This window comes from Festucalex cinctus, chromosome 2 (genome assembly GCF_051991245.1).
Source record: "Festucalex cinctus isolate MCC-2025b chromosome 2, RoL_Fcin_1.0, whole genome shotgun sequence".
Classification (NCBI taxonomy): domain Eukaryota; kingdom Metazoa; phylum Chordata; class Actinopteri; order Syngnathiformes; family Syngnathidae; genus Festucalex; species Festucalex cinctus.
In genome coordinates this window covers 10,016,406-10,030,970 of record NC_135412.1, presented here as the reverse complement: position 1 = coordinate 10,030,970, position 14,565 = coordinate 10,016,406, and the positions used below count along the sequence as shown (strand labels likewise).

General features: G+C 39.0%; 1 protein-coding gene across 6 annotated transcripts in view; it reads left to right on the top strand.

Annotated features, from left to right (window-relative positions):
• Window positions 1-14,565, top strand: part of plxna2 (plexin A2) — a 374,923-nt gene that overhangs the window by 239,204 nt on the left and 121,154 nt on the right. For all 6 annotated transcript variants that reach the window (XM_077512747.1, XM_077512745.1, XM_077512746.1 and 3 more), the window contains one exon: window positions 13,072-13,206. In XM_077512747.1, coding sequence (XP_077368873.1) covers window positions 13,072-13,206 — 135 coding nt within the window. The remainder of the gene's footprint in view (window positions 1-13,071; window positions 13,207-14,565) is intronic.

Genomic DNA, 14,565 nt, shown 5'->3' with positions numbered 1-14,565 from the left:
GATCTGTGACCATGGTCTGATTTTTAGATTTGCTAGAAAACTATCTGATCATCCAACGACCGCCCAAGAACTGACAATCAAACACCCCCTGGCTATAAATAGGCTTCATTTGTAAAGTGCAGGACACTGTTAAAGCCCTTTGAGTACCAAAAAGCCCAAAATATACTGTACTATATTAAAAAAGCCCATTTAGCCTTTTAAGCTGATGTGTTCTGATACTGACGGAAATCAGTACAAAAAGTGAAAGGTCATCACATGTGATTACTTGGCTACACAGTCTTGTCTTCCAATCTGGCTGGCGTTCATAAGCAAAGATGTAAAGTAGGTTAAAGACCGTGTGCATAAAGCTCGGAGGCAAATCAATAAGCTTTATGGTGCCTGGCCAAAAATATGAAGTAATTACTTGGTATTGACCAAAGGTCATTTCAGTAGATGTAGTGGCATTGGAATTTGTTAAGGGGAGAAATATGCTCGATTGTTGATTCAGACAAGACAAATTGCAACTCTAAAATACATTACAGTGGTTTTGTTAGTTGTAATTTGTTTTTTATTTTTCTTCTCCCAAATGCTCTGTTTTAGTTTAGCTTTACAGTGGACAAGCAGCCCAGTCCCTTACTCCCCACGAATAGTAAAAATCTGGAAAAATAAAATACCTAAAATAAAAATAAATAAATGATTAAACCGAGTTTCTTCCAAAATTCCTGATGTGGGTCGTGCGGGGTCGCTGTTTGTGTGTGTCACTTCTGTGTTATGTTATTCATTGTTCTCTTTTGACGTTTGCCGAATTGTTGCTGTCTGACAAAGGCAGAATTGAAATGTTTTTGATGCAAACAAAATGGTCATGGTAGCTAGCTGAGGTGAGAGGTTTTGTAATTGTACCTGGCAGAGGCACTCACTGTCTTCATCTTTGTTCTTCCGCTTTCTGTCATGATTCCTTTCTCAACCTGAGATAACAATTGCGACATAAAAATGATGGCAATTTTCCAATATTACAATATGCATTTACTTGTTTATCTCCAGTTCCTCACAAATGCGTCTTCTTTGTGAAAATGAAAGTGAAAGAACACATGGAAGAAGAGAAAGAAAAGGTCAAATAGATGTTTCTTGTATGCACTGTTATTCCCACTTTGCCGCCTTCGCTCTCTCTCATGTTTCTTTTTGTATCACCACGTAAAAGCCTCTCCAATGAGAAGCAGGCTAACGTGACTTATGGGATCGTATCTTGTACTACAGAAATGCTGTGCTGGTGCGAGGCATCACAGCACAATTCTACACAACGTTCCCTACTGACGCACAAATTCTTCAACCTGACAGCAGTGATGGATTAAATGCGTTATCGAGACAGAGCGAGACTTCAAGGAAAAAAGAAAGAAAGCAGCCGTAGTCTGTACTTTAGTCCACCTAAAATCAAGAAATGCAATAGCAACATTTCAAGGCATGTTTGTGTGTCGATAGAGACGCTTTGTGAGTTAGTGTTTTGTGGTTTTGTGTGTTCATAAACGCATGCATTCATAAGCAATAAATGATCCTGCAACATGGGACAAAAATTGTATCTTTTTTTATGTCAAATGGTTGATGAACTGTTTACATAAATCTTAGGTATAACCCTGACACCAGACGATCTGCATGGCAATACATTGTGGTTGTCTATTGCTAGGGATGAAAAAAAAAATCTGTACTTTATGAAAACTAGTTCAGACATTTTTCCTAGGAATTGTTTGTTTGCTTTGCAAGTGATTCCGCTTATCAATTCATCTTACGTCAGAAGTGCGTGATGATATCACACGAAATAATATAAAAACTTCTGACCCTCTACAGCAGGGGTGTCCAAATTACGGTCCGGGGGCCATTTGCGGCCCGCCGTCCATTTTTTAGTGGCCCGCGTCATATGCTAATAAATGGCATTTGACTCAGTTCAAATAAAATAAAAACAAAAATGTTTGGAGATGGTCAAAGGAAGAAGGGAAGGTGTCGAAAAACACAGGTGCTAATAAAGGTTACTTTAGTTAACTAAAACTAACGAAAAAACTAAAATTCCAAAAACAATTTCATTAATGAAATAAAACAAAAACGAAGATGCTTTTAAAAAAAGAAAACTAACTGAAACTACATTTTAGGTTTACAAAACTAACTAAAATAAAACTATAATTATAGCAAACATGTCCTTCCTTTTAGTCTTTGGTAATTAATTTAATGCATGAGCCTTTGGGGATGATTTTAAATGTGACTTATTTGATTTATTTTGATATAAACTGGAATAATGACGTCGCATCCATGGTGTTTTTTAAATGTTGCGCACGAGTAATACACACTAAAAAAAATAAAAAATAAAATAAAAATAATACTGAAACTAACTAAACTAAAACTAAGCATTTATTAAAGAACTAAAATAATAAAAAAAATAATAGAACCACTCTGAAAAATAATTAAAACTAACTAAATTTAAAAAAAAAAACTCAAAACAAAATAAAAACTCAAATGAAAAATTCCAAAACTATAATAACCTGACTGCCATATTACAAATAAATTGGTTTATATACTGTAGTATTTTTCTAAATGTGCAAAAGCACAAATAAATTATTTGTATAACTTTTAGGACGAAACACAATTTCTGTTCATAACATTATGTGGCCTTGCGTCCTTCTGATTTTCTGTATGTGGCCCTCAAATGAAAAAGTTTGGACACCCCTGCTCTACAGTATTGTTTATATCAGTGGTCCCTTGATACTGAACCACACAGATATATAGTTTCACAAGTAGTTAGTTTTAGTTAATTTCACCATGATACGTCCCTAAGCATGAACTGTAAAACAGATGTTTAATAATATATGGCCCAAGGTGCCTGCGGTAGTTGAAGTCAAAGGTGAAATCAGCACCCATACAACACGCTGTCATCTGTCACTGTTTGTAGCTCCCAGCAGGGTGAACTGACAAGTTGCCTACCAGCTCCTCCCACAGTTTGATGCAAACCTTCAGTGGCATTGTCACACAAGCGCACACATAAAAGTCAGTGCAGTGTAACCACCCAGCCTCCGGTTGAAAAGTCCACTTCATCCGTAGCTGAAGTGTAACATGAATTGTGAGGCCATTTTTGCTGTTTGACGTTTTTGGTTGGGTCAATGTTGAGATTCCATATAGACCAAACCATCTGGATCTAGGACCATAAACACTGGAGGCCATTTTGTACGTTACTATATATTTGCTAACTCACTATAGCTACAATATAGCAACCTTGTATCTGAGTGAAAATACAGACTCCCTAAAAATCTGTCACTATTGTATTACCTGTCAACCTCCTGCAAGTTGTCAGTCTAGATGTCGCATTCTCTGTCTTTTGCTAAGACTCGACACGTCTACAGATAAATTGGTTGGAATTGCTTGGCGAGACACAGTTATTGTGATCGCCCTCAAATCCTTCTGACCTGTGTCCTTCACAAGATTCAAGACATCACTCGACTTTCAACGTGAGACATTTTCCTCAGCTAAGCCTCTTCTTTGGGATACTGTAAGTGCCAGGTGTTCGTGTACTGAGAGCCAAAAAAAAAAGCAAAAAAAAAAAAAAAGCAAAAGCAGTGGTGTTTTACAGAGTATAATCCAGTGCGTGGGATTGGCAAAATAGTGGAAGTGTCTGTCATTTTGACACCTAAAATGGCCGAACTGGATTAGTACAGATGCAAGAGATACGGTTGCTGCCAGATGTGTGAATGCGAATCTTTCTACCTGCATACTATTGTGGAGCTCAAGCTCGAATACAATAAACTCATTGGTGGTGGTCAATTTCCTGATTGTTTGAATTTAGAATGGATGAATTTTTGCTTTTGGAAATTGTCAATGGTGGTGTGATAAAACCTTGAAGTGGAGAGAAAACATTTTTTAAATTCTTTGAAACTAAAATGAAATCATCAGCTTTTCACAGACCGAATTTCGTTATTTTGGTTTATTTTGTTATTATTATTGTGTGTGTATCCGCCACTCAAGCTTTAAAATATCTATATGCATACTTACAGGGCCTTCCGTCTCTCCAGATTTTAGCCAAGCCCTGAAATTAATTTGAACCAAATGTAGGAGTGCAAACAGAATTTAATGATAGTATAATGTAATATAAATATGTAAATGTATACATCTTTAAGTTATTTAACAGCCTCACAGACCACCGCTTGTTGATTTAGTTCTCTGAATAAGAACATTCCTACTACTGCCTCCACAGTTGCCATGCTGGTTGTTAAAAACTTCACACCTCTTCATATTTGGAGACGGTTTTGAATTTAAAGCAGCCCCCTCTGGTGGGTTAATTGCTCAGTGGCATTTAGACCATTTAAAACAGATGCATCTATTTTACACTGTAGGAGCAGAACCACGACAAAACTCATCTACATTTCTGTTTTAATAAGTTGAATTTCTCTTCACATCATATTCCTAAAAATTTGCCAAAGAAAAAGCAAAATACTTGTGGAGTTAATCCTTTAGATCAGGGGTGTCCAAACTTTTTCATTTGAGGGCCACATGCAGAAAATCAGAAGGACGCAAGGCCACATAATGTTATGAAGAGAAATTGTGTTTAGTCCTAAAAATTGTGCAAATAATTTGTTTGTGCTTTTGCATATTTAGAAAAATGCTACAGTATATAAACCATTGTAATTGTAATATGGCAGTAGGGTTATTATAGTTGTGGAATTTTTCATTTTAGTTTTTATTTTGTTTTGAGTTTTTTTTTATTTAGTTAGTTTTAATTAGTTTTCAGGGTGGTAGTTCTTTATTAGTTTTAGTTCTTTAATAAATGCTTAGTTTTAGTTTTAGTCAGTTTCAGTATTAGTTTTAGGTTGTTTTTTTTGTTTTGTTTTTAATGTGTATTACTTGTGCGCAATATTTGAAAAACACCATGGGCTCAACGTCATCATTCCGGTTCATATCAAAATTAATGTACTAAAAATCACACTTAAAATAATCCCCAAAGGCTCATATATTAAATTAATTACCAAAGACTAAAACGAAGGACATTTTTCCTATAATTTTAGTTAGTTTTATTTTAGTTAGTTTTGTAAACATAAAATGTAGTTTCAGTTAGTTTTCGTTTTTTTAAAAAGCATCTTCGTTTTTATTTTATTTTGTTAACGAAATTGTTGTTTTGAATTTTAGTTTTTTCGTTAGTTTTAGCTAACTAAAATAAACTTTAATAGGACCTGTTTTTCAACAACCTCCCTTCTTACTTTGACCATCTCCAAACATTTTTGTTTTTATTTTATTTGAACTGAGTCAAATGCCATTTTTAGCATATGTCGCGGGCCACTAAAAAATTGACGGTGGGCCGCAAATGGCCCCCGGGCCGTAGTTTGGACACCCCTGCTCACTGAGCTGAAGCCTCGCAAGATACAGTATGTGGAGTGCTCATGGGTCATCATGCACAGCATGCTGGGAGACATTAGATGTTCCACTGTATGCACGATATAACATCTGTACTATTCTCGGACAAATTGTAGGTTTTGTGTCTTTGCTTGACGAGCTTCCTGGTGTGAGGTGTCAGTGTTGAATCTCCTCAATGTTATTGTTTGATTGTGGTCAACCTTTTGTGGGTTACAATCCGCCTGAGTAGCTAAAAGCCGGTGGCCGAGTACTTGCCTCCTTCAGATGGCTATGTTATTGTTGGCAGCCACCCGTGTCCACCAGCATCTACTTGCATGAACGCGAACCTCCCTCAAGGCCGAGGTGAGAAAATAGACTTTTCTAAATCGGAAAAGTAAACATCGCTTCAGGTAATAGTGAGCAGCTGTGGTTGTTAAAGCAGAAATATTCTTTATAAACGAGAGTGTCTGCTCAGTCAAGCTGCAACATCAACCAAGCGTCCCGAAAACGAATCAACACTTTATCATAAGTAATGAGAAAATTCTTAGAACGCTCAATCAGAGTCTCACATCTTCACCACTGTGATTTACATTTGAATAAGGGGAATACATTTTCTCGCTGCAGGTTATTTTCTTTTTATCTGTGAGTGGCAGCCTCCACAATGCAAAATGCCGACATGCATTTGGCGGCACCGCTACTTTTACTTTTATTTACTGCTTTCCACTCAGCAAATTGCTTCACACGGCGGGGGATTCACAGTCTGGCTCGCTGTTCAAAACGGGCAAGGGCAGAGGGAGCGGAAATGGGAAGTGAGAGAAGGCCAATCTGAATTGGAGTTTGGTCAACCTTCAAACAGTTTTCCCTGTTGCTTACATGCTCCGATCAAAAGCACCTCTCTGACTCTGGCGCCTGCAGCCACAAGGAGGGTGCCTCTGATGCCGCTGCCATGCCTTTCCTGCTGCCCATCCCATCGGCCCCCGACCACTTCTTGTCTTGCATACAACTGAATTTATCACAGTAATCAGTATATTTTTGTACCGTAAATGTAGAAAATGTGTTACCGTAATTTAACCTTAGTGTTTTGGCAACCACAGCTGCCGGTATTTTACCATAAAAATAGCTTTTTTTTTTTATGTAAATTTCTAGGTAAAACATTTTTTATTTTATTTTTTTTTTTTTAATGCCAAAGCTTTTTTTTAACAGTAAAATCTTGACTTAAGTACTTTTTTGTAAAAAAAATTGTAAATTTTCCGGTGAAACTTTTATTTATTTTTTATTCCAAAACTTATTATTTTACCGTCTATTCTTGACTTAAGTTTTATATAATTGTAAATTTTCAGGTAAAGCATTGTTTTTTTTTAAATGCCAAGACTTTTTCTTTTCTTTTTTTAACAGTAAAAATCTTGAATAACTTACTTTTATAATTGTAAAATCAACAGTGTCAAAACATTTTTTCCCATAAAAGCAGAAAATGTGTTACCATAATTTAACGGTACATTTTCGGCAACCACAGCTGCCGGTATTTTACCGTAAAATCAGCATTTTTTATTTTTTTATTTTACAGTGCAGTGTTATTGTGATATCGATGAAAGAAATGTCAACAGGACCCAAAAAAAATAAAAAAATAGATTAACTCAAAGAATAGCAATGTGAATACCGTCGGTTACCGGCGTATGTAACCTACTACATGTGTGACATGGACATGAGTAACGACCGAGAACCTGGAAAAGAAGGCAAGTTGTGGTAGATATGACAGCCGAAAAAAACTTTTTGCTGCTGAAATTGGATGGAATATGACTATACTGTTATGCAATATAATAATAATGCAAGCAGTAAGACTTGTTCATTCATCTGTTTTCACCACCGTTGTTGACGTCGCCGGACCAACAGGTGAGTTGCGTTGCCAGATGAACGAGCCAAATACAACAGCATTCAGGTCACTCTTGAACGTTCATATGAGGTGCTGAGCTGTGTCGGCAGTGCCAGAATTTGAGCTCACTGGTAGCACATTGCGCTCCCAAACATGAGATATGGCCGTGGCGCGGGTTTGATACCTTACGCCGGCGGCAATCAATCTTGAAAAGTAGATGTTTGAGATTTAGAACATTGTGTAATATATTTATTCATTTGTCAAGTAAGACTTCAATATAAAGTTTTGTTTTTTTTATTTTCTACTCATACAGAAGAGCCATGTGTTAAAATAGTAATATTGTATGGCATCTTTGAGTAAACTTTGAGTGTCATGGTGTACCAGTAAGTATCTTGAGGGAGGGCAGAAAGTTCTCTTTTTAAAAAAAAATAAAATAACAATCTGGTCACCATATGTAACTGTCATGACTAGGGTCATGCAGGGGTAATGTTTGGGTCTTGACTCATGACTGGGTCACACCAGTGTTAAGTTTGGGTCATGACCGAGAGGTCAAGTGTCTGTTTTCAACTGATGTAACCGGCATCTAATTTCAACTGGTTTTAGGCTATCTGATGCTATGTTGTGTCAGGAGCTATGTGATGTCAAGAATCTTTAATCTCTTTACTGGGTCAACAGCCAACCAGATGATTCCATGTCAGTACTGTTACCCACATGTCTAGATTCACTGTCTATTTAAGCCAAACTGAGAAGTGTGTGTTTGTCGGATTATTACCTCTGTTCCTCTGTGCAGCTCCACACTCCAAGGGGGCTTGGCATCTCGTGATGATCATTGTTTTTCGTTTAGTCAAGTTGTGTGAATAAAGCGTTAAAATCTTATTTGTGTCTGCGCTTTGGGATCCAACCTCAGACCCTAACAGCAACATGTCTTCCATATGGCAGATTTTTGTAATTTGGTGTTGATTTGGGCAACAAATGCATTGAAACATTAGTGTAAAAATACCTCACAACTGTTAACAACAGTAAACGTTCACCTTTATATAGTCTTGCTTTGGATGAGAGTCAGCTCTCTTCACCTAACTCCTGATTAAAATTCTTCTCGTGCAGCAAGTGAGGAATCCAATCAAAAGTAATCTCACAGTCTCTGTGGTCAATAGAGGAGAAACATGATATTTTATGTCCTCTTAGGCTTTCTAGTGCTCTGTAACAGACACTGGCTAATGGCCGTAGTCTATGAGGATCATGGGGGATCACCCAGGAACAAGCTGGGTGGCTCTTTGGGGTTGCGTTCTACTAAAGCAGAGAGGCAGCGTTGCAGAAAATAAATAAATAAAAACAACTTTGACACCCAGCGTGTAAAATAAAGCCTAATGGGGCGGACAGGAGATGGTTTGAAGTGGCTGCAATGTGGAGTTAATGGAGATTTTTTTTTTGGCAGGGGATTCACTGACACAGGTACTACAAGATGGTAGCATGGGAGTAAGGTGGTGTGGTTAAGAGAGCGTTTTGCACTGAATTATTTTTGGTCCAATGGTCCGGTAAACATTGGTTCCTCCGTTTTCATTTTCCCCTCGCATGCCTGTGTCGCCCACCCAGAGGTGATCCCGCGGAACGGCTTCACATGCTACAAATACGCCCGGCTCACGTCTGAGTTTCCGCAGCCGTTGGTTGATGCGTGTTTGTGTCTGTGTGAATGAAGCATTTGTTCCATAAATTACAGCAACTATAAAAGATGAGCTTGGTATTATGAATAGCAACTGGATGTGGGTGTGTGAATGTGACAAGGCCAGGCAGTCCAAAAGTGTTGAAAGCTTTCCTTCTCTCCAGTTTTATTCAAATTAAAGCATTCCATGAACAATAACCTTAAGGCTAGAAATAACAGTATGAATAAGATAAAAGCTTTGATTCCACAGTAAATGGAAAATGTAAATTTAGTGCAACTTGAAGCTTTGCTTAGTTTTAAATGCTAGAGTGTTTTCGAAGGGAAAACCATTTTGATGGGAGTGGATGTAAAAACACATTATCAAAAAAGCTCTTTGTATAAAGGCTACCAGCATTTAATTGCATTTAATAATAATTATAATTTGGGATGGGTGAGTACCAATACCAGTTATCAGTATCGGGTCGATACCCAGCCTTTTTTAAGGTATCGGTACTCGCAACGGAAGCAGATACCATTATTGGCCTCCCTCTTGTGGCCATTTTATGATCAGGAACTAGAAATTTGAAACTAGCAGAATAGAAAATTGCCAATAACTTCATGCATTTTTTTAGAGGAAAAGTGCAACATTGATCCCAATGTAGGTCTTATTTTAAAATTATCTATCATTGTTTTTTGGGTGGGCAATTTTATGTATTGAAAGTACTAGTTGGTATTGGTCTGAAAAAAAGGGTTATTGAACATCCATAATAATTATAATTGTAATAATGTAATAATAATAAGGGACCCAAGACTTGTGGAGCTTGGATTAACGATATCCAAAGAAGCATTGAAGGCTTCAAAATGTATGTGCCATAATAGAAAACAAACATCCAAAACATTCGTAAGAGAGTCTGTTGAATTTTTCAAGAGAAATGAATATGCGGGCCGCACGGTGAGCTAGTGGTTAGCACGTCCGCCTCCCGGTTCTGAGGATTCCGGTTCGAGTCCAGGCTCCGGCCTTCCTCGGTGGAGTTTGCATGTGTCTGTGTGCCCTGCGGCCAAGAAAATGGATGGATGGATGAATATGCTTCACCTTTAGAAAAGTCCATGGTGACAATGACAAGCAGTTCTAAAAGCTCCTCCAACTTTCCAAATCAGCTTCTGAAGAGACTACTCCACTAAAAAGTAGCCATTTTTTCTCTTTGCAACTCGATGGGTCCAACAGTGTCAAAAATTATGCTCTGCTGTTTAGTTTTGTTTTTTGTAAGCAGATTATGTCCAGCTGCTTATCACAATATGGTGAGATTGATTTCAAGTGGACTAATCTGAGGAATGATGCATTTTCTTTTCTTTAGTTTTTTTCATTTTAATCTTTTAAACTGTTAGTGGAGTCGATTTAGTTATTGAATACAAACAATAGAAGTCAACACAAGTCATCATTTCTGAATGTGCCCCGGGACATTTTGTACAGGAAAAGTTGGGCCCCAAGGTCAAAAAGGTTTACAACCCCTGATCTAGTTACTGCTTATCTTATTCAGACTTGTGTTGTTATATGAGTGTATATGTGTAACTGATCAACTTTAAATGCACCCTGAGGAGGGTGCATAGTTGAAGGTCATGTGACCAGTGAGCCTCATGGTGGCGGCTTGGAAAGACACACATTTTCCATACTGCTCCTATGAGTATAAACACACTTTAGCCACATTGGACATGCTTTATGGACATGAAGATGGTGCCCCATGGCCACAGTTTACATATATATGATTGCCCTATTTTTTTGATTTTTTTGACAATTAAGCAGACAAGTATTATAAACAGATGGAGGCTTCTGTTATTAGTCCCATGGACTTTTGCATTTTTTTTTGTGTATATGATTTTTGTACTGATTTGCATTGTTGATGATATGAGCTACTTGTCAGTTTTTAGAAAGGGACATCAAGTGCTGGGATGCCGTTTACGCATACACAACAGCACAAAAGCGCTCCCACCCCCCCGCGACATTTTCTCTTGACTGACTTACGACCTTGACTCTCCCCTGTGTGATGCTTTATTGAGAGCCGGCCTGTTTTCTGATGCTGTCAGCGTCTGAATAGATGGATGAACGTTCGGGCGGAGGGATGCTGGCGGCCATCGTCGAATGATAGAGCCATCAGCTTTCACGGGGGAGGAAAGGGCCGGTGATATTTCACATAAGACATCGCTTATGCATCGGAAACCTCGCGATGCCCTTTAAGATTTACATTTGCCCAACAAGTTTGGGAACTGTGCTGGCATTCGGTTACGTGGGTCCAAGAGGGGGGAATTTATATGACATAGCTTTTCCCACTGTTTTTGTGGTAACTTAGCCTCTAGTTCCAAGTTTTATTGGGGGAGTCCATCATCCATCAGGCCGATGGAAGACAAACAGAGCTAAGGTTTCTCAAAGGCCTAATAATATCAGCTAATAATTTAGTGGTAACCCCATCCTGCATCGCGGGGGTCAGCCAGTCACGTCCTCCCTGAGAGTAAATCACTAAAACAAAAAGTGAAATAGTTGAATGCACACCAAGCATAAAAGTACCCCCCAATGCTCTTTCTTGACAAGATTTAAAGAGCGTTGACAGATCTGCAGAGAGAGAGAGAGACATTTCCCCCACCCTTTGCAATCTTTAGTTTCACTTTTGCAACAGAAAACGCGAGCACATTTCAAAAGCACACACACACAGACACACACGTGCGAAAAACACAATTCAGGAGCTTTTACTTGGCGAGTGTTGACGCCTGTTGGGCTTTTGACAATGTGGAGTACTAATTAAGTAGATTAAATATATCTTGGAACTTGCAAATATTCTTCTAATCAGTGTAATCAGCCAGAAAAAACACACATTTTCTTACACGTCTGCCCTGTGAAGAAATGAAATGAAATGTGGAATAAAGTTTGCTTATTTGGTAATGTGGGAGATGTTAGCAAACAAGATTTGTAGATGCTTTTTCAGTTTACGATGCAGTACTGTATTGGGGCTCTTGCCATCGCTGTTGTTCAGTGTAACCACTTTACACGAGCAAGTGTGCCGCAACCCTAACTGGGTTGTTAGGTTGGCACGGATAACAAACAAAACCACCTTTTTGATTGCTTTCTTTCTTTCCTCCCTAAAAAGGCTAACTGTGTTAAAATGAAGATTTCCAACTATGAACAATATGCCTTGTCAAGTCATGTGGTTCAATTTTATGTCTAGGCGAGTCACTTGTGTAGGCCTACAAAGTCTCAAGTCAAGTCAAGTTATTCCCAAGTTTTTGGTAAACAAGTTGCAAGTCCTAAAAATTGCAATCCGAGTTTTGCTTTATTGATTTTTTCCTTTCGGTCACATTATTACAGGTCACATCAATTAACATTACATTACATCGTCAAGTCATTACATACCAAGTCAAGTCATATGACTCGAGTCTGTCATGACTGGGTCATGCCAGGGTTAAGTTTTGGTCTTGCAAGGGTCATGTTTGGGTCACGACCGTGATGTCAAGTGTCTGTTTTGAGCTGATGTTTTGAACTGATGTAATCGGCATCTAGTTTCAACTGGTTTTAAGCTATGTAATGTCATGAGCTGTGTGAGCTATGTGAAGTCAAGAATCTTTCATCTCTTTTTCTGGTCAACAGCCAATCAGATAATTCCATGTCAATCCTGTTAGCCACATGTCTAGCCACAGCCAATCCGATCAATTCACTGTCTATTTAAGCCAAACTGAGAAGTGTGTGTTTGTCGGATTATTACCTCGGTTCCTCTGTGCATCTCCCAGCCCAAGGGGGCTTGGCGTCTCATGCGTTCTCATTGTTTCTCGCCTAGTTAAGTTTGTTCTACGCATCTCGATGTTATTCGAATAAAGAGTTAAATCTTATTTGTGTCTGCGCTTTTGGGATCCAACCTCAGAACATAACAGAGTCCTCCATCTCAGCTTCATAGCTACAGGCCATATCAGCACATATGCTCATTCCTAAATGATAATGTTCAAATCTTCTTAACAAACCCCCAGAAATCCTTGTTCAAGTTCAAAGAAAGAGCTCTTTAGTAGTAGTGCTGTTACTATCTTTTGAAAGAAGTCAGTGTACTACTGACCGGTTACACTTTTTAGGTCTGTCAGTTACAACCGATAAACAAACAACGACCTTTTATTTTCTTGTTTATTTGTTTGTCAAGATGCCATCCCCATCCTTAACGTCCTTCTTCTTCATCGTCTTTCTCCTCAGATTCGCATCGATGGCCCTCCTCATGGTGGCGTGCAGTACGAGACCGTGTCCATCATGAAGGACGGCAGCCCCATTCTCCGAGACATGGCGTTCTCCCTGGACCGCGCTCACCTCTACGTCATGTCTGAAAGACAAGTGAGTGGTGCAAACATGCGGCGGCATTGCAGCCTCGCTTTGTGTGTCTTTGCTTGCATTTTCGTAAAAAGCGTGAGCAGCGTAAAGAACCGCCTTGGCCTCCCCTCGCAACGAGGGTGCCACCGACACCCGCTTGCCGGCTATAAATAATCTGGGTGGCACAGCAGGGGACATTGTGGCAGCATTTGATAATGAAGGCGAACAATGAGGGCAGGCAGGAAAAAAGAAATAGAGATGAGGAGACGAGTGATCCAGAGAGAGAGAGAGAGAGAGAGAGATGAAGTGAAGGGTGGCTGCTTGGCTGAGCCTGATGAGAGGAAGAGGGATGTGGGTAAAAGGGACAGCTAGAGGTCGTCCATGTACTCGTCTTATCAAGTGTCACAACATCATCAGGTGAAGAGCAAACCATCACTGACGCACTTGACTGACGTGGTGGGAGGGGGACACAGGTGGAGGTGGACAACGCAAGGTTGATTGAGCATACAAATGTTTACATTATGTGTGACTGCACAGGCAAATGTTTCTGTTATTCATGTTTTTGACCAACAGAGCATCTTAATGTAGCAACCAAGTGCCCAGAGCTAACAGGTTAGCACATGGCAGTGGCACTTTTCACTTCCACTGCTTCATCATTTCCCGTGAGATAAGCAACTGACACAAATAGCTGTGGGGTGTGTGATTTGTTTTATTTCACACAAAAAAGATTTCACATTGTAAAAAAACAAAAAAACAAAAAAAACACAGCTTTTTTTTTTGTCAGTGTTTGCCTGCTGGGAGTGTAAAAATATAACAGTGTCACATTGAATCTCATCTGCGGCAGCTCGGCCGCAACCTGCGCCACCGCTGACTTGAACAAACAATTTTGCACCTCAAATCTCTTTGATACACGTATGCAGTAGAAGCTCTGATGTGTTGGTTTTACGGGCATGCAAGTTCAAGATGGAATGCTTGTAGTTGTCTTTTGCACGTTTTTTTTGTAAATTGCATGTCTGCCACTTCAGGGGTAAAACAATGAAAATGTGATGTTGGATAGAATGAATAAGAGCATGTGTTCTCCACACTGACAGCTAAGGACAGCTAATGTAATGAGGCAGCTGGATTAGTGACAATGCAGGTATTTAATCATTCATTTATTTAAGGTGGCAAAAGTGACAGCAGTGGGGCGTGGTTCAAATGCAAGACGTGACTTTGTTAACACAGCAGACATACAGCAGCAGTTTTATTGGCACCTGTAACTTGACTTGTTTCGAAATACACAACATCTAAAGATAACTGTTGTAAATGTCCAAATACTGAGAATGATCTATCACTGAACTGTGGAGATATAGAGTCCTATTTTTGTTGCTCATCTCAGTTTGT